Source organism: Dendrobates tinctorius, unplaced genomic scaffold (genome assembly GCF_039654945.1).
Source record: "Dendrobates tinctorius isolate UK_male_01 unplaced genomic scaffold, ASM3965494v1 ptg000010l, whole genome shotgun sequence".
In the NCBI taxonomy this organism is placed as follows: Eukaryota; Metazoa; Chordata; class Amphibia; order Anura; family Dendrobatidae; genus Dendrobates; species Dendrobates tinctorius.
In genome coordinates this window covers 2,443,168-2,463,211 of record NW_027361678.1, presented here as the reverse complement: position 1 = coordinate 2,463,211, position 20,044 = coordinate 2,443,168, and the positions used below count along the sequence as shown (strand labels likewise).

Genomic DNA, 20,044 nt, shown 5'->3' with positions numbered 1-20,044 from the left:
ATTTACTTATGCCCATCTCTGTTGGAGCTTCTGGTCCTCCCTCTAAGCCCACCGTGATCCATTACGCCTGCGCCTGCTGCAAGAAAAAGTGGTCCTCAGGTCAGCCGTCCCCCCTCTGCCCTCCTGCCGCCCTTCCACCATGTCTGCCCCACAGGATCACACTAATGCCTGGGATGAGAGCACACCCCTCCCTCCAGAGTGGGCTGCTGCCATGTCTCAGTCGGTCTCGGACCTGACAAAAATATCAGTCCCTTGTCCAGGCCTTGGAACATCTTCTGAATTTATTTGCCACCACCAGTGCTCCGAACACCTCACAGGGTGATTCGCATGCACCTGACCACGACCTTTGCAGGGACAGATTGGGAAAAGAGTCTAGGAAGCGGACTCTCCCTAGCTCCTCATCCAGTTCCCCAGGCACCTCTACTCTTTCCAGGATGCCCCTCTCTCCCCATTCCCCCTCCTCTTCGGAGGCATTTGGATCAGAATGGGATTTCCAGTCTGGTTCCGACTGCTTCAGACCAGGCTTCCAAGATACAAGACATGGTTGATAGCCTTATTTTAGCGCTCACTCAAACCCTTAAACTAAAAGAGGATGAGGTTCCCACTCCAGAACACTGTCTCCTTCAAAGGAGTAAAACATCCTCCCCGGACCTTTCCCAGTCATAAAGAGTTCAAGGCGACCATGGCCAAACAGTGGGAGCACCCTGAAAAGCACTTCCCTGGAAGGAGACAGTTAGACATATTGTTCCGTTTAGCCCAGACCTTACAGGTAAATGGGCAGAATCTCCTAAAGTGGACCCTCCTGTCTCTCGCCTGGCCTCAAAGACCGTTTTGTCTCTCCCACGGGACAGGCAGATTGAGTCTTTGGCCAAATCGGCCTTTGAAGCGACCAGTGCTTCCACCTGTGTGGCGAAGTCTGTCTCTGCCTCAGCTAAGATCCTCCGCCAGGGCATTGTAGCTGCACCTCCTCAGGAAGAACTCGCAGATTTGGCAGATCAAATAGCTCACACTGGCAAATATCTACTGGCTGCTTCTTTGTATGCTGCCGGCTGTTCCGCCAGAGCAAGCAGCAATATCATTGCTATACGCTGCATCCTCTGGTTAAAGATGTGGAATGCAGATCCTACCTCTAAAAAAAAAAATCTCTTACAAGCCTGGTTTTTCATGGGTTCAGGCTTTCGGGTACAAATTACACCAAATAATTACGGACGCCACTGGGGGGAAGAGTACTTCTCTTCCTCAGTCTAAGCCCAAACGTCCCTGCAGAAGGAAAGGGCCCCAGCCCTTCTGCGCTTTTCGACCTTTTTCTTCTTCGGGGACTTCCTCCCAGCAGGACCCCTCGTCCATCCCAAGGGAAAGGAGAAAACCATCCTTCAAACCGGCACCTCACTGGAGACCAAAGGAACGTCCCTCAAAGCCCTCTGGATCCCGCCCTCACAGATTTTTCTCTAAATGACTGGTCACCCCCACCTGGAAATTTTTCCACGGTGTGAGGACGCATGGTTGTCAGCGGTCAGCGACGCATGGGTCAGGGAGATAGTCACATCCGGTTACAAGATCGACTTTTCTTCCTCACCCGTCAGAGTCCCTGTCAAGCTCCATGGGTTCTTGACGCAATCTCTTCCCTTCTACACGCAGGCGTAATTGTGCCTGTTCCTCCAAACGAGTGGTTTTCGGGGTTTTACTCCAATCTGTTTGTAGTCCCGAAAAAAGACGGGTCCATCCGTCCGATTCTGGACCTCAAGCGGTTGAACCGCCACATTCGGACCCGCCATTTCAGGATGGAGTCCTTACATTCGGTGATCGCCTCCATTGAACCGGGGGAGTTTCTTTGCTCTGTAGACATTCAGGATGTTTATCTTCAGATTCCTGTTTGTGTGCAGCATCAGAAATTCCTTCGGTACGCAATCCAGGAGGATCATTCTCAATTCACGGCCCTTCCTTTCGGCCTGGCGTCTGCCCCCAGGGTCTTCACGAAGGTCATGGCAGTGGTCATTGCCATCCTTCGCTCCAAGGGGATTCTCATAATCTCGTACCTGGACGATCTCCTGATCAAAGGACCGTCACGCCGGGACTGCGACCACAGCCTTCAGATCACTCTGGCCTGTCTCGGCTGGATAGTCAACAAGGAGAAATCCTCCCTCCTTCCATCTCAGAGCCTGGTGTTTCTGGGTATGGAGTTCGATACGGCTCAAGCCCGTGTCTTCCTTCCGAAGGAAAAGTTTGCGTCTCTACGTCAGGGAATTCACTCTGTGAGGCAACCATTCCTTCTACCCTTACGGTCTTGCATGAGGATACTGGGGAAGATGATTGCTGCCGTGGAAGGCGTCCCTTATGCCCAGTTTCACACCTGTCCTCTTCAGCAGGCTCTCGTCTGCTTGGGACAAGACAACCATCTCCCTGGACCGACTGGTTGTTCTGCCTCTTAAAGTGAGGCTATCTCTCTTATTTGGTGTACGCTATCTGCCTCTGTCCTGCGCGGGAGGTCCTTTCTCCCTCTTCGGTGGCAGGTCCTCACCACCGACGCCAGTCTCCTCGGTTGGGGAGCAGTCGTCCTTCAGCACACAGCGCAAGGTCGCTGGAGCGCTCAGGAAACCCTTCTCCCCATTAATCTCCTGGCGATCAGGGCAATCCTTCTTGCCCTTCTCTGCTGTCAGCCTCTGCTCACAGGCAAGCCGGTCCGCATTCAGTCGGACAATGCCACGGCCGTGGCGTATATAAATCACCCAAGGCGGGACTCGCAGCAAACAAGCCATGTCAGAGGTGACAAAGATTCTGCAATGGGCGGAACATCATGTCCCTGCCATATCAGCCGTTCACATCCCGGGGGTGGAAAATTGTGAAGCCGATTTTCTGAGTCGTTAGGGCATCACTTCAAGTGAGTTGTCTCTCAACCCCGCCGTCTTCCATCAAATATGTTAGAGATGGGGCACTCCGGACGTCGACCTCATGGCGTCCCGGGCGAACCACAAGGTTCCTCTGTTCGTAGCCAGGTCCTGGGATCTGAGGGCCTTAGGCTGCAACGCCCTGGTGATCCTGTGGTCCCAGTTTCAGCTCCCCTATCATTTTCCGCCTCTCCCCATGATTCCGAGAGTCGTAAAAAAGATGAAGGCAGCACGGGTTCCAGTTCTCATTGCTCCAGACTGGCCAAGACGGGCCTGGTATGCGGAACTGGTGAACATGCTCGCGGGACTTTCCCTGGAAGCTTCCAGACCGTCCAGATCTTCTCTCGCAAAGCCCCCTCTTCCACCCGAGTTCTCGGTCCCTGAGTTGAACAGCATGGCCGTTGAGGCCGCAGTCCTAAAGGAAGCCGGTTTCTCTACCAGGGTCATCCAGACCATGATTAAGGCGAGGAAACGATCCTCACGCATCTACCACAGATGTTGGAAAGCCTTCTTCCGGAGGTGCGAGGATAACAGTTTGTTTCCGATGTCCTTTGCCCTTCCGTCCATCCTCTGCTTTCTTCAAGCGGGTCTTGATTCTTATCTATCGTTCAGTACTCTTAAGGGTCAGGTATCCGCTCGGTCAGTCCTCTTCCAGAGAGATTTGGCTTCTCTTCCTTAGGTGAAGACTTTCATTCAGGGGGTCGCCCATCTAGCGCCACTTTACCATCCTCCGGTAGATCCATGGGATCTCAATCTTGTTCTCGACGTTCTTCGGTGTGCCCCCTTTGAGCCCATCCAGGATATCTCGTTCTCTCATGTCTTGGAAACTAGCCTTCCTAATCGCCATTATGTCTATCAGGAGAGTTTTTCCGAGCTAGCGGCATTGTCGTGTCTTACTCCTTTCCTGATTCTGCACCAGGACAAGGTAGTCCTCTGTCCTGTTCCTTCCTTTTTTGCCCAAGGTGGTTTTTGCCTTTCACATCAATGAAGACATCGTCCTTCCTTCTCTATGTCCTTCTGTTCATCCACTGGAAAAGTCCCTCCACAAACTGGATTTGGTCAGAGCTATTCGAGTCTACCTTTCTAGGACTGCTTCCTTTCGTCAGTCAGATTCCCTTCTTGTCATCTCTGAAGGTTGTCGAAAGGGGCTTCAGTCCACGATTGCCCGTTGGATTCACTCGGCGATACTGGAGGTATACCGTGTTCGGGGCAAACAGCCTCCTCCGGGAAGACTCACTCCACCTGGGCTGTGGAGCTTCCTGGGCTTTTTGTCAGCAGGCTTTGGCCTTGCAAATCTGCAAGGCCGCAACCTGGTCGTTTTTACACACCTTTGCAAGATTCTACAAGGTTAATACCCAAGAATCGGCTGATGCTGGCCTGGGTAGGAAGGTACTGCAGGCGGAGGTTTCCCACCGGCCGACCTAGGTTCCTTTCTCTTTCCCTATATTTTCCTTTTCCCATCCCTAGGACTGCTTTTGGACGTCCCATGGTTATCTGTGTCCCCCAATGAAACGATAAAAAGAGGGATTTTTGGTGCTTACCGTAAAATCTTTCTTGGTGCCTTCATTGGGAGACACAGCACCCTCCCTGAATGTTTGTATGGTTGTTGGCCTATGTGCCGTTGTTTTGAGTTGTTACACATGTTGAGCTTTTGGTTGCTTCTCCTACTGCTTTAACACGCTAACTGAGTAGCTTAGTGCCTGTTGGTGCGTATATACTGCTGAGGAGGAGCTATTTTTCCTTTTGCCTACTGTCAGCGACTCCTAGCGAGAGCAGCATACCCCCATGGTTATCTGTGTCCCCAATGAAGGCTCCAAGAAAGAGATTTTACGGTAAGTACCAAAAATCCCTCTTTTGCTCAAAAATATACCTATAATGAGAAAAATCAGACTAACTGAACATTTGAAAGTGGTCTCTTAATTTTTGCCAGAGATGGATGGATGGATAGACTAGATATATATCGATAGATATATCTATCTGTATGTGTAAACATTATTCTTCAATGCAGAATGTATAAGAGATTGTACAAGGAAATTACCTCACAAGCCTTTTTTTTTTTTTTTTTTTAAATATACGGTATCTTTATTTAGCTTTCAAAAACGCATACTAATCCGCATGAAAATCCACATAAAAAATGCATCAAAAATGCATACATTTTTAACTGCGTTTTCTGCTAAGAGATACAGAATCTGCGCAGAAAATTCCACAGGCAAATCCGCAACGTGTGCACATATCCAAACACATAGAAAACCCATTAGGGATCATAAGTTTAATATGTACCTTTTTTTTTTTTTTTTAGGGGAGGCGAAGACTTGCTTGCAATGCAGCTTCAGTCTTAACAGATCCTGAAGATTGTGACAAAAGGAAGGACAACAACAAGGAGAACAAAGATGTGGAAGAGGAGTTGGAAAAAAGCGACGAGAAGAAGGAAAATGACTCGACTCCGGGACGAAGGAGCTTATCCTGCAAATCAAAAGAGAGGAGAAGCCGGAAACAAGAGGAGTCTGATCGAGAGTCCGAGGTGGACAACGAGGAGGAGGAGGAGGAGGAGGAGGATGAGAAGCTCTGTGATGGGTGAGCCAAGCAGTTGTGTCCACCCAAGCGTGGAAACTGTCACTAGATTCCTGCTGAACAGTTCGTGGCTACCAGAAAACATGGGACAGGCTAACTCATTGCACACTTCTGTTTCAGAGAAAATAAAAATAAAAAAGAGCCAGGAATGAGGGGTCAATGACCCCTTACAGCCTCAAAAAAAAAAAACTCTTTAGACCCATACTGATGTGAAACTGCTGGCATATCCTAACTTTTCTGAGTATGTGAGGTATGAAGTCTTATGTGTTAGGATCCAAAAGATTTTAGGAATGATAGACTTGATGACTATAGGTTTCCTCAATGGGGTTAGTGACAAAGTTTAAAAAAAAAAATGCCTATTCACCTCTCCAGCTTTAATAGCCTTAAAGGGATTATCTACTTCTGTATCCTTAAATCAGGGGAAAAAAAATACGTTCTCATGTCTGGCTGCAACCAATCGGCTACTGATTGACTGAAGCGGTTACGTTACACAGCACCAACTTATTTTTTAAAGAAAGTATGACGCAGATAACCCCTTTAACCTTCCAAGCCCCCTGATTTCTGCATGTGTTTTTTTTTTTTTTTTTTTTTTTTTTTTTAAATTTTACCCCCCAATAAATTTCTCCACTGCACACCCTCCAATGACAGAGGCTAGAAGGCAAAGGCAACCCCAACTTCGTGGCAAGGAGAAACAAAATATATATATACACACACAGTGGCTTGCGAAAGTGTTCGGCTTCCTGGAACTTTTCAACCTTTTCCCACATATCATGCTTCAAACCTAAAGATGCCAAATGTAAATTTTTGGTGAACAATCAGCAACAAGTGGGACACAATTGTGAAGCTGAACGAAATTTATTGGTTATTTTAAATTTATGTGGAAATTCAAAAACTGAAAAGTGGGGTGTGCCATATTATTCGGCCCCTTTACTTTCAGTGCAGCAAACTCACTCCAGAAGTTCATTGTGGATCTCTGAATGATCCAATGTTGTCCTAAGTGACTAATGATAAATATATTCCACCTGTGTGTAATCAAGTCTCCATATAAATGATCCTGTTCTGTGATAGTCTCAGGGTTCTGTTTGATGCACAGAGAGCATCATGAAGACCAAGGAACACAACAGGCAGTTCTGTGTTACTGTTGTGGAGAAGTTTAAAGCCGGATTTGGATACAAAATGATTTCCAAAACTTTAAACATCCCAAGGAGCACTGTGTAAGCGATCATATTGAAATGGAAGGAGTATCATACCACTGCAAATCTACAAAGACCCTGCCGTCCCTCTAAACTTTCATCTAAAACAAGGAGAAGACTGATCAGAGATGCAGCCAAGAGGCCCATGATCACTCTGGATGAACTGCAGAGATCTACAGCTGAGGTGGGACAGTCTGTCCATGGGACAACAATCAGTCGTACACTGCACAAATCTGGCCTTTATGGAAGAGTGGCAAGAAGAAAGCCATTTCTCAAAGATATCCATAAAAAGTGTCATTTAAAGTTAGCAACAAGCCACCTGGGAGACATACCAAACGTGGAAGAAGGTGTCTAGTCAGATGAAACCAAAATCGTACTTTTTGGCAACAATGCCAAACAATATGTTTAGCGTAAAGGCAACACAGCTCATCACCCTGAATACACCATCCCCACTGTCAAACATGATGGTGGCAGCATCATGGTTTGGGCTGCTTTTCTTCAGCAGGGACAGGGAAGATGGTTAAAATTGATGGGAAGATGGATGGAGCCAAATACAGGACCATTCTTGAAGAAAACCTGTTGGAGTCTGCAAAAGACCTGAGACTGGGACAGAGATTTGTCTTCCAACAAGACAATGATCCCAAGCATAAAGCAAAATCTACAATGGAATGGTTCACAAATAAATGTATCCAGGTGTTAGACTGGCCAAGTCAAAGTCTAGACCTGAATCCAATCGAGAATCTGTGGAAAGAGCTGAAAACTGCTGTTCACAAACGATCTCCATCAAACCTCACTGAGCTCGAGCTGTTTGCCAAGGAAGAATGGGCAAGAATTTCAGTCTCTCGATGTACAAAACTGATAGAGACATACCCCAAGCGACTTGCAGCTGTAATCGCAGCAAAAGGTGGGGCAACAAAGTATTACGTTAAAGGGGCCGAATAATATTGCACGCCCCACTTTTCAGTTTTTGAATTTCCACAAAAATTTAAAATAACCAATAAATTTCGTTCAGCTTCACAATCATGTTCCACTTGTTGATTCTTCACCAAAAATTTACATTTGGTATCTTTATGTTTGATGCATGATATGTGGAAAGAGGTTGAAAAGTTCTAGGGGACCGAATACTTTATATATGTATATATGTGTGTGTGTGTGTGTATATATATATATATATATATATATATATATATATATATACACAATATAGGATTTTTGGGTTGCTTACCGTAAAATCTGTTTCTCGGAGCCTTCATTGGGGGTCACAGAAGCCATGGGTGTATGCTGCTGCCACTAGGAGGCTGACACTATGTACAGAAAAAGGTTAGCTCCTCCTTCGCAGTGTACACCCGACCGACCGGCACTAATTTCCTCAGTTAGTGAGAAAGCAGTAGGAGAAGTAACAAAATAGAGTAAGAACAGAACAGACAACTCAACTGTAACCAACAATCAACAAAAGAACAGGAGTTGCAAAACATGGGAGGGTGCTGTGTCCCCCCAATGAAGGCTCCAAGAAAAAGATTTTACGGTAAGCATCCCAAAAATCCTGTTTCTCTATCGCTTCATTGGGGGACACAGAGACCATGGGTGTATGCTGCTGCTACTAGGAGGCTGCACTATGCACAAAAAAAGTTTAGCTCCTCCTCCGCAGTATACACCCCACCAACCGGCAGGAATTTCCTCAGTTTAGCATAGTGTCAGTAGGAGGTGGACACGGGTCTTTTATTAGACCCATATCTACCTCGGTGTGCGTCGTTCCTTTTCAGGGTCCCGGAGGGATACAGTGTGATCAGTCACAACTGTACTCCCACAAAGAGAATGAGTACGGCGTGTACTGCTACCCCGTATCCTCATAGCTCTCCGCAGCAGGACCAGGAGCTTTGCACAGGTGCGTGCCAGCTATACGGATGGTCCTTGCCCCCCGCCTCCCACCCACTCGCCTACGAGGTCGGACGAGGCGCAGACACGGGGGAAAATAGACTCACAGCGTTGGATTTACAAGGTACCTTTATTGAAGACACCACTGGAGGATTCTTCGGAGCGGCACAAGGCAGTGCCGCAGGGTCCTCAGCTGCCTGCGCCTCCTGGCGGCGGCCACACTTTCTATTGCGCCACATGCCAGGCTGCGGTGCGGGCCTTGTTCCCCCCCGCCTTCATTCTTATGCGGGCGTATCCTGAGGGATTTTTTCGGGTTTCTTCTTGGGTGTCCGCGGCAGCGCTGCAGGACTTCCGCGCCGCCCCGCGCTGATGGCCGCTGATGCTAATTTAGTCCGCGGCTTCATTTCGGGCCTACTCGGCCGTCGCGGCCACGCCCCCGCCCTCTTTCATAGGCGGGCTGCTCTCCCGCCCGTTCTAGGACCACCCACCCTCCTAGCCTGTAGCTGGGCAGCGGGCGGTCTCTTCGGGTCAGGCGGCTAGCTCCGCCCTTCTCTCCTGAACCGCGCGTTCCTTTTACCTCAGGCTGCCGCCATCTTTGCAGCCTGTCAGACGGACGCCTTTGAGGACACCGGACAGCGGAAAAGGGGTCCCTCGTTATCCTCTACTGCGGCCCTGCTTCTCAGACGAGCTTGGCACATCGCCTTTCGGGACACCGGACCGTGAGTACACCCTCCTCTGCCTTCTGTCCCCCAACCTTCTGGCATCTCCTCGGGGTTCTTTCTTCTTTTCTTTCATTATGTGTAACCCCAAGCCGGAACGTGCCTGTCCGCCAGCACCCACTGGAACTTTAGTCAAGTTCTTTGCATGTTCCTCTTGTAATCGCAAACTTCCCTCAGGTCAGCCCACTCCCCTCTGCTTAGACTGCAGTAATCCCATTCAGCCTGATGCCGTCCAAGAACCATTGTGCCACGTGAGAGTGAACCCCCCCCCCCATTCCTGGCTGGGCCTCTTCTCTGTCAAAATCAGTGGCGGACCTCACCAGGGTGTCTCAGTCCCTAGTGGCCGTTCTTGATAAATTGCCCCTGGACACTTCTGCAGGGTCCAGCAGGTCGCAAGGGGTTCCATCTGAGCCCGCCAGCAGAAGCCGCAAAAGACCCAGGCAGGATCTCCGGCCGGAATCCTCTCCTGACCTGGTCTCTACCACATAGTCCTTCCCAGCAGTCGCCTTCCCGTGCCTCCTCAGCCGAGTCAGGTGAAGCTTTCTCGGATGCGTCATCCGAAGAGATTTTAGAGCTGGATTCGGACCAGGACGCGGACATGAAGGTTACGGTACAGGACCTCATTGCTGCGATTAACCACACCTTCGAAATCACAGACTTCCCTGCGAAACCCTCAGATCAGGAGGTTTCGTTCAGACGGGCAGAAACACCTTCCAGAGTCTTCACCTCCCACTCCTAGTTTGGCAAGATCCTTACCAGGGAGAGAGAAAATCCAACCAGACGCTTTCAAAGAGGGAAGCTCCTCGGCGTGCTCTATCCATTTTCAAAAGAGCTCACCGACAACTGGTCGGCTTCCCCCTCTGTAGACACTCCCGTGTCCAGACTATCTAACAAGGTCCTCCCGATTTCAGGTGTGGCGTCGCTAAAGGATTCTAATGACAGAATTATAGAATCCTTAGCAAAGTCAGCATTCGAAGCGGTGGCGCTAAGCCCAGCCTTCGCTTCATCTTGGGTAGCAAAGGCCATAGCTACTTGGGCGGAGGATCTCCGCAAGGGCATCCTAGATAAAGCCCAACCGGAGCAATTGGCCGAACTGGCTAACCAGATCTCCCATGCAGGGGATTATCTGCTCTCTGCCTCCTTGATGCCGCGTCTTGCGCAGCTCAGGCGTCCAGCAACGTGGTGGCAATCCGGCATACAATTTGGCTCAAGGCTTGGCAGGCGGATTTGTCTTCAAAAAAGTCCCTTACCAATCTGCCTTTTCAGGGAGTGCGTCTCTTTGGATCCCAGCTGGACCAGATTATTAAGGACGCCACTGGAGGCACAAGTTCCCTCCTCCCTCAGTCCAAGCCTCGTAGGCCTCCGCTAAGGCGTCAGTTTCTACCCTTTCGGTCTTTCCGCCGCTTCGCTACGGCAGAAAACTTTTCTAACCAACAGAGACCGCATGCACGCCAAGATAGAAAGAAGGTCTCCTTCAGACCCACTCCCTCCTGGCGATCTCACTCCTCCCAGGGCAGATCCTCCAGGTCCAGATCTAGTCAGTCCACATCAGCATGACTATCAGCGAAGTCCCGAGGGTCCTTCCCAACTGGGCGGTCGACTCCTTTTCTTCAGAGACGTCTGGCTTGCCTCAGTAGAGGACGCTTGGGTCAGGGAAGTTGTATCCTCAGGATACAAGATAGTTTGTTTCTCGTCCCCAGGATCGTTTCTTCGAGTCCCGGCCTCCAAAAGACCCTGCCTTAGTTACGGGTTTCTTTGCATCCATCGCCTCTCTCCTCAGTTCCGGGGTGATTGTGCCCGTTCCCGATTCAGAACGTTTCACAGGGTTTTATTCAAACCTGTTTGTAGTGCCGAAAAAAGACGGTGCAGTCCGTCCCATCCTGGATCTCAAATTACTGAACAAGAGGGTCCGACTGCGTCATTTCAGGATGGAGTCTCTTCGGTCAGTAATCGCTTCCATGGAGGCGCAGGAGTTCATGTGTTCAATAGACGTTCAAGATGCCTATCTACATGTTCCCATCTTTCCCGGGCATCAGAGATTCCTGCGTTTTGCGATTCACCAGGACCACTACCAGTTCGTTGCACTGCCGTTCGGTCTCGCCACCGCACCCAGAGCAAAGATCATGGCGGCGTTGATGGCCTTGTTGAGGATCAGAGGTCTCGTTCTTTTTCCGTACCTCGACGACATTCTGATCAAAGCTCCGTCTTTTCACCAGGCTCGCCAAAGTCTTACCATCGTCCTCGACACCCTGTCCAATTTTGGGTGGCTCGTCAACAAAAAGAAGTCCTGCCTTGTTCCGACACAACGTCTGGTGTTTCTCGGCCTATTGTTCGACACTCGTCGTTCGAGGGTTTTTCTCCCAGAGGAGAAGATAGTTTCCCTGCAGCGAGATGTATGATCGCTGCAGACCACACGACTTCCATCTCTCCGGACAACCATGAAAGTTCTAGGAAAGATGGTGGCGTCGACAGTAGCGATTCCCTTTGCTCAATTTCACTCCAGACCCCTCCAACAGGCCATCCTGTCTCGGTGGAACAGGTCTGTTCTTTCCCTGGATCGTCCAATTCGCCTTTCATACCGGGTCAGGCAGTCCCTCATTTGGTGGCGGACGTCACCTCTCATTGCCGTAGGACGGTCTTTCCTTCCCATTCACTGGCAGATTGTGACAACGGATGCCAGCCTCCTCGGCTGGGGGGCAGTTTTTCGCAATCACATTGTTCAGGGTCGGTGGTCGACTCAAGAGACAGCTCTGCCGATCAACATCCTCGAGATACGGGCGATCTATCTGTCTCTCGTTCACTGGGAGAGACTTCTCAGGGGCCTGCCAATCCATATTCAGACAGACAATGCCACAGCGGTGGCATATGTCAACCACCAGGGGGGGACACTGAGTGCCTCAGCCCTAGCGGAAGTGTCCAAAATTCTTCACTGGGCAGACGTTTCAGTCCCAACAATATCTGCGGTGCACATTCCCGGCGTGGACAACTGGGCCGCCGATTTTGTCAGCCGCGATGTATTTCATCAGCTTTGTCGTCGTTGGGGAACTCCGGACGTAGACCTTCTGGCATCTCGCCTCAACAGGAAAGTCCCACAGTTTTTATCCAGGGCTCGAGATCCTCTCGCTGTGGGTGCCGACTCTCTGACCATTCCTTGGTCTCAGTTCGAGCTCCCCTACCTGTTCCCTCCCCTACGCCTTCTTCCCAAGCTGTTGAAGAAAATCAAAGCAGAAGGAATTCCAGTCATCCTCATCGCCCCGAATTGGCCCAGAAGGTCTTGGTTCGCGGACATCGTTAACCTTCTCGCGGACGCCCCCTGGAAGCTTCCAGACAGGGCAGATCTGCTGTCTCAGGGCCCGATTTGCCACCCCAATTCTCGGCCGCTCAATTTGACGGCGTGGCTGTTGAGACCGAGGTTTTGAAACGATCAGGTTTTTCTGATCGGGTTATTCATACCATGATCCGGGCCAGAAAGCCATCGTCTTCCAAAATTTATTACCGTACTTGGAAAGCCTATTTCACTTGGTGCGAGGCCAATAACATTCCGCCCATGTCCTTTTCTCTCCCTTCTGTCCTGGCGTTTCTTCAGGCAGGCCTTGATGCGGGCCTTGCCCTCAGCTCTTTAAAAGGTCAAGTCTCGGCGCTATCCATTTTGTTCCAGAAGACGTTGGCCTACCGTCCTCAGGTCAAGACCTTCCTTCATGGAGTGGCTCATGCGGCTCCTCCGTACCGCGCACCCATACATCCATGGGATCTTAATCTGGTTCTTGAGGTTCTGCAAGGTCCTCCCTTTGAACCTCTCAGGGAAGTTTCCCTATCTCTCCTTTCATGGAAAGTAGCCTTCCTAGTAGCCGTCATCTCCATCCGGCGCGTGTCGGATTTGGCGGCCCTTTCTTGTCGTTCCCCTTTCTTGGTGCTCCACCAGGACAAGGTAGTTCTACGGCCTTCTTTCCTTCCTAAGGTGGTGTCCACTTTCCACTTGAATGATGATATTGTTCTCCCGTCCTTTTGTCCGGGTCCAACTCACCCTTGGGAGCGCTCCTTGATCAAGCTGGACTTGGTCAGGGCGATGAAGGTCTACCTAGCTAGAACGACTCCTTTGAGGAAGTCAGACTCTCTTTTCATCATTCCAGATGGGGCACGGAAAGGTCAGCCTCCAAAGCTACTATTGCTCGCTGGATCAGATCGGCTATTTTGGAGGCCTACCGGATCAAGCATCGAATGGCCCCTCCTGGAATTAGAGCTCACTCTACCCGGGCAGAGGGTGCCTCCTGGCGGTGCGCCACAGAGCTTCCGCGCTGCAACTTTGCAAAGCTGCAACCTGGTCATCTGTTCACACGTTTGTGACATTCTACAAGGTCCACACCTACGCTTCTGCGGATGCCAGCCTAGGTAGAAGGATCCTGCAGGCAGCGGTGGTGAGTCCACTGGCCTGATGGAAGTTTGTTTTCTCTCCCCAGGGACTGCTTTGGGACGTCCCATGGTCTCTGTGTCCCCCAATGAAGCGATAGAGAAAACAGGATTTTTGGTTTGCTTACCGTAAAATCTGTTTCTTGGAGCCTTCATTGGGGGACACAGGACCCTCCCATATTCTACAACTCCTGTTCTTATGTTGTTGGTTATGTACAGTTGAGTTGTCTGTTCTGTTTCAATCTATTCTGTTACTTCTCCTACTGCTTTCTCACTGAGGAAATTCCTGCCGGTTGGTGGGGTGTATACTGCGGAGGAGGAGCTAACCTTTTTTTGTGCATAGTGTCAGCCTCTTAGTGGCAGCAGCATACACCCATGGTCTCTGTGTCCCCCAATGAAGGCTCCGAGAAACAGATTTTACGGTAAGCAAACCAAAAATCCTGTTTTTCTCTATCGCTTCATTGGGGGACACAGAAACCATGGGACGTCCCAAAGCAGTCCCTGGGGAGGGAGAAGCAAACTTCCATTAGGTCTGAGAACTCACCACCGCCGCCTGCAAGATCCTTCTGCCTAGGCTGGCGTCCGCCGAAGCGTAGGTGTGGACCTTGTAAAATTTGGCAAACGTGTGGATCGAAGACCAGATTGCAGCTTTGCAAAGCTGCATTGCGGAGGCTCTGTGGCGCACCACCCAGGAGGCACCCACTGCCCGGGTAGAGTGAGCTCTAATTCCAGGAAGGGGCACTCGATGCTTGACCCGGTAGGCTTCCAAAATTGCCGATCTGATCCAGCGAGCAATAGTAGCCTTGGAGGCCGGCTGACCTTTCCGCGCACCATCTGGAATGATGAAAAGTGAGTCTGTCTTCCGCAAGGAGGGAGTCCTAGCCAGCTAGACCTTCATCGCCCTGACTAGTTCTAGCTTGTTCAAGGAACGCTCAAGCGGGTGGATTGGCCCCGGACAAAAGGACGGGAGAACAATGTCCTCATTTAGGTGGAAAGTGGACACCACCTTAGGAAGTAAGGTGGGGGCCGTAGGATAACCTTATCCTGGTGGATCACCAAGAAAGGAGGACGACAAAGGGCCGCCAATTCCGACACACCGCGGATGGAGGTGATGGCCACCAGAAAAGCTACTTTCCAGGAGAGAAGAGATAGGGAAACTTCCCTGAGAGGTTCAAAGGGCAAACCTTGTAGAGCCTCCAGGACCAGATTGAGATCCCATGGATCCACGGGAGCGCGGTACGGAGGTGCCGCTTGAGCCACTCCCTGAAGAAAGGTCTTGACCTGCGGACGGGAGGACGTCTTCTGGAAAAGAATGGAAAGTGCCAAGACTTGACCCTTTAAAGGACTGAGGGCAAGGCCCACATCTAGGCCTGCCTGGAGGAACGCTAGGATGGAAGGGAGTGAAAAGGACATGGGTGGAATGTCATTGGCCTCGCACCAAGTGAAATAGGCCTTCCACGTACGATAATAAATTCTGGAAGACGATGGCTTTCTAGCCCGGATCATGGTGTGAATAACCCGATCAGAAAAACCTGACCATTTCAGAACCGCTGTCTCAACAGCCACGCCGTTAAATTGAGCGGCCGAGAATTGGGGTGGCATATTGGACCCTGAGATAGCAGATCTGCTCTGTCTGGAAGCTTCCAGGGGGCGTCCGCGAGAAGGTTGATGATATCCGCGAACCAGGACCTTCTGGGCCAATCCGGAGCGATGAGGATGACTGGTACCCCTTCCGCCTTGATTTTCTTCAACAGCTTGGGAAGAGGAGGAAACAGATAGAGGAGCTTGAACTGAGACCAGGGAATGGTCAGAGCATCGGCGCCCACTGCGAGAGGATCTCGGGCCCTGGATACGAACTGTGGGACCTTCCTGTTCAGGAGAGACGCCAGCAGATCTACGTCCGGAATCCCCCAACGACGGCAAAGTTGATGAAAGACGTTCGGATGTAAGGACCACTCTCCCGCCGCGAGACCCTCGCGGCTGAGAAAATCGGCGGCCCAGTTGTCCACGCCCGGGAATGTGCACTGCGGATATCACTGGGACTGATTCCTCTGCCCAGTGGAGAATCTTGGACACTTCAGCTAGAGCCGAGGAGCTCCGTGTCCCCCCCCCTTGGTGGTTGACATATGCCATCGCTGTGGCATTGTCTGTCTGAATCCGGATCGGTAGACCCCTGAGAAGCCTTTCCCAGTGAATAAGAGACAGAAAAATCGCCCGTATCTCGAGGACGTTGATCGGCAGAGTTGTCTCTTGAGTCGACCACCGGTCTTGAACAGGCTGATTGCGAAACACTGCACCCCAGCCGAGAAGACTGGCGTCCGTTGTCACAATCTGCCAGTGCATCAGAAGGAATGATCGGCGTAGAGAAATGAGACGTGACGTCAGCCACCAATTGAGGGACTGTTTGACCCGGGCCAAAAGGCGAATTGGACGATCCAGGAAAAGAACAGACCTGTTCCACCGAGATAGGATGGCCTGTTGAAGCAGTCTCGAATGAAACTGAGCAAAGGGAATTGCTTCGGCCGTCGCCACCATCTTTCCCAAGACTCTCATGGCAGACCGGAAGGATGGATGCTTTGGGCTCTGCAGCGCTCGTACATCTCGCCGCAGAGAGATCATCTTCTCTTCTGGGAGAAAGACCCTTGATCGACGGGTGTCGAACAATAAGCCTAGAAACACAAGACGTTGAGTCGGAACAAGGCAGGACTTCCTTTTGTTTACGAGCCACCCGATACTGGACAGGGTTTCGAGAACGATGGTGAGACTTTGGAGAGTCTGGTGAAAAAACGGAGCTTTGATTAGAATGTCGTCGAAGTACGGAAAGAGGACGAGACCTCTGATCCTCAGCAGGGCCATCAACGCCGCCATGATCTTTGTAAACACTGTGCGCTGTGGCGAGACCGAACGGCAGGGCGACAAACTGGTAGTGGTCCTGATGAATAGCGAAGCGCAGGAATTTCTGATGCCCGGGAAAAATGGGGACATGCAGGTAGGCATCCTGAATGTCTATTGAGCACATGAACTCCTGCGCCTCCATGGAAGCGATTACTGAACGAAGGGACTCCATCCTGAAATGTCGCAGGCGGACCCTTTTGTTCAGTAGTTTGAGGTTCAGAATGGGCCGAACCGCTCTGCCTTTTTTCGGCACTACAACAGGTTTGAGTAAAACCCTGTGAATCGTTCTGTTTCGGGAACGGGCACAATCACCCCGGAACTGAGAAGGGAGGTGATGGATGCAAAGAAACCCGGAACTAAGGCGGGGTCTTTTGGAGGTTGGGACTCGAAGAAGCGATCCCGGAGCCTAGAGACTAGCTCTATCTTGTATCCTGAGGATACAACTTCCGTGACCCAAGCGTCTTCCACCGAGGCAAGCCAGACGTCCCTGAAGAAAAGGAGTCGGCCGCCCAATTGGGAAGGCGCCTCGGAACTTTGTTGATAGTCATGCCGATGTGGACCGTCCAGTTCTGGACCTGGAGGATCTGCCCTGGGAGGAGTGAGATCGCCAGGAGGGAGTGGGCCTAAAGGAGACCTTCTTCCTATCCTTGCGTGCTTGCGGCCTTTGTTGGCTGGAAAAAGGTTCTGCCGTAGCGAGGCGGCGGAAAGACCGAAAGGGCCGAAACTGATGCCTTGGGGGGGGGGGGGGTCTACGAGGCTTGGACTGAGGAGGGAGAAGAGAGCTTGTGCCCCCAGTGGCATCCTTAATAATCTGGTCCAGCTGGGAACCGAAGAGACGTGCTCCCTGAAAAAGCAGATTGGTAAAGGACTTTTTTTGTGACAAATCCGCCTGCCAAGCCTTGAGCCAAATTGTACACCGGATTGCAACTACCTTGCTGGACGCTTGAGCTGCGCAAGACGTGGCATCTAAGGAGGCAGATACTAAATATTCCCCTGCATGGGAAATCTGGTTGGCTAGCTCGGCCAGTCGCTGTGGTTGGGCTCCATCAAGTATGCCTTGGCAGAGATCCTCCGCCCAAGTAGCTATGGCCTTTGCTACCCAAGTGGAAGCAAAGGCCGGGCTTTGCGCTGTTGCAGCCGCTTCGAATGCTGACTTTGCTAAGGATTCTATGATCCTGTCGTTAGAATCCTTCAGAGACGCCACACCTGAAATCGGAAGGACCGTGTTGTTAGATAGTCTGGACACAGGAGCGTCTACAGAGAGGGGGAAGCCGACGAGTTGTCGGTGAGCTCTTGAGAAAATGGATACAGCACGCCAAAACACTTCCCTCTTTGAAAGCGCCTGGTCGGATTTTCTCTTTCCCTGGTGAGGAGCTTGTCAAATTCAGAGTGAGAAGCGAAAACTCTGAAAGGTGCTTCTGCGCATCTGAACGAAACCTCCTCATCTGAGGGTTTCGCAAGGGAGTCTATGATCTCGAAAGTGTGGTTAATCGCTGCAATGAGGTTCTGTACCATGACCTTCATGTCCGCGGCATGGTCCTAATCCAGCTCTAAAATCTCTTCGGATGATGCATCCGAGAACGCTTCGCCTGACTCTGGTGAGGAGGCACGGGAAGGCGACTGCTGGGAAGGACTATGTGGTGAGAGGGCGAGGAGAGGATTCCGTCCGGAGATCCTGCCTGGTCTTTTGCGGCTCATGCTAGCTGGCTCAGATGGAGCCTCTTGTGACCTGCTGGATCCTGCAGAAGTGTCCATGGGCAACTTATCAAGAACGGCCACTAGGGACTGAGACACCCTGGTGAGATCCGCCACTGATTGAGATAGAGAAGAAGCCCAGTCAGGAATGGGGGATTCATTCTCACGTGGAGCAATAGGGGGCTCTTGGGCGGCGGGCTGAATGGGAGTGCTGCAGTCAAGGCAGAGGGGAGTGGACTGACCTGAGGGAAGTTTGCGTTTGCAAGAAGAACATGCAAAGAACTTGACTAAAGTGGAAGATGGGGGACGAGCACGATCAGGCTTAGAGTTAGACATAATGAGGGATCAGTCACTGGAGGCGTGCCGGAAGGTTGGGGGACAGGAGGCAGAGGAGGGTGTCAGTCTATAGAGCAGAGCCTACTCACGGTCCAGTGTCCTGTAGATGCTTCCAGCAAGCGCTGCTGCACAGCTCGTCTGGACCTACGGGGCCACCGATGGAGGAGACGGAGTCCGGCTGACAGGCTGAGAAAATGGCGGCAGCCGGATAGAAAAGCTTGCGCTTCCTTGAGGAGACGGGGAAGGAGAGGGCAGGGCTGACCACAGTAAGGAGGCGGAAGATGGCGCCGCTCTGCTACCTATAGGCAGGCTAGGATGCTGAGCGCCGCCCCCGGAGTTCAGACACCGAGGAAGAGAGCGGTGGGCGGGCCTAGAACGGGCGGGAGAGAAGCCCGCCTAAGGAAGAAGGTGGGGGGCGTGGCCGCGACGCTGAGCTAGGCCCAAACTGAAGCCGGAGACAGCGCTGCACTACCGCGGCGACCGCCCCATGCCTGCAGCCCGGCTGCTAAGAAGAACTGAGATAAGTGTAGCTGGGGAGGAGGAGGTGAGGGGAATCTGGGAGAGGAAGGGGCTGCTGAGGGGAGCTGAGATACCTGGAGGGAAATGCCACTCAGGGGTCCCATATTTACTCAGTACCTGGACCTGTCTTCTGAACATGGCAAAAACCTGTGGAGGAAGATGTAACCTCTATCATCTAGTGCCGAAGGATGGCACGTCTCTTCCAGACCGACAGGCTCTGGTGGGCGAGTGGGCGGGAGACGGGGAACGAGGACCAGTTGGATCGCCTGACACACATCCGTGCTCGGGACTCTTGGTCCTGCTGTGGAGAGCTATGAGGATACAGGGTGGCAGTACACGCCGTACTCGGTCTCTTTGTGGGACCACAGATGTGACCAAATCACTCTGTATCCCTCCGAAAAACCTGAAAAGAAAACTATGCACACTGAGGTAGATATGGGTCTAATGAAAGACCCGTGTCCACCTCCTACTGACACTAAGCTAAACTGAGGAAATTAGTGCCGGTCGGTGGGGTGTATACTGCGGAGGAGGAGCTAACCTTTTTCTGTACATAGTGTCAGCCTCCTAGTGGCAGTAGCATACACCCATGGTCTCTGTGTCCCCCAATGAAGTGATAGAGGAAAAAAAAAAAATATATATATATATATATATATATATATAAATAAATTTATTTTAATTTTTTTGCAAATGTAGCTTCTTACAAAGTCCCTAAAAATGTTCTGTATCTTTCTAAACCAATAACTGGGAATCAAACGGGATATACATATACTTATATACTGAGATATTTACATTTGGAGACTACTGGGACCATGAAAGAACGACTTAGTCCGGAGATGTCTTTATCGTCCAAGGGCAGCCGCGCAGACTTTGACCAATTTATGATCAATCCCAAGAAGGCCCCAAATCTCTCCTGAACTCTATCTATCCCAGCACTGGGCCATCTTAATGG

General features: G+C 51.0%; 1 protein-coding gene across 6 annotated transcripts in view; it reads left to right on the top strand.

The window, feature by feature from the left end:
- Positions 1 to 20,044, top strand: part of ARID4A (AT-rich interaction domain 4A) — a 145,352-nt gene that overhangs the window by 99,739 nt on the left and 25,569 nt on the right. For all 6 annotated transcript variants that reach the window (XM_073585683.1, XM_073585690.1, XM_073585695.1 and 3 more), the window contains exon 16: positions 5,185 to 5,459. In XM_073585683.1, coding sequence (XP_073441784.1) covers positions 5,185 to 5,459 — 275 coding nt within the window. The remainder of the gene's footprint in view (positions 1 to 5,184; positions 5,460 to 20,044) is intronic.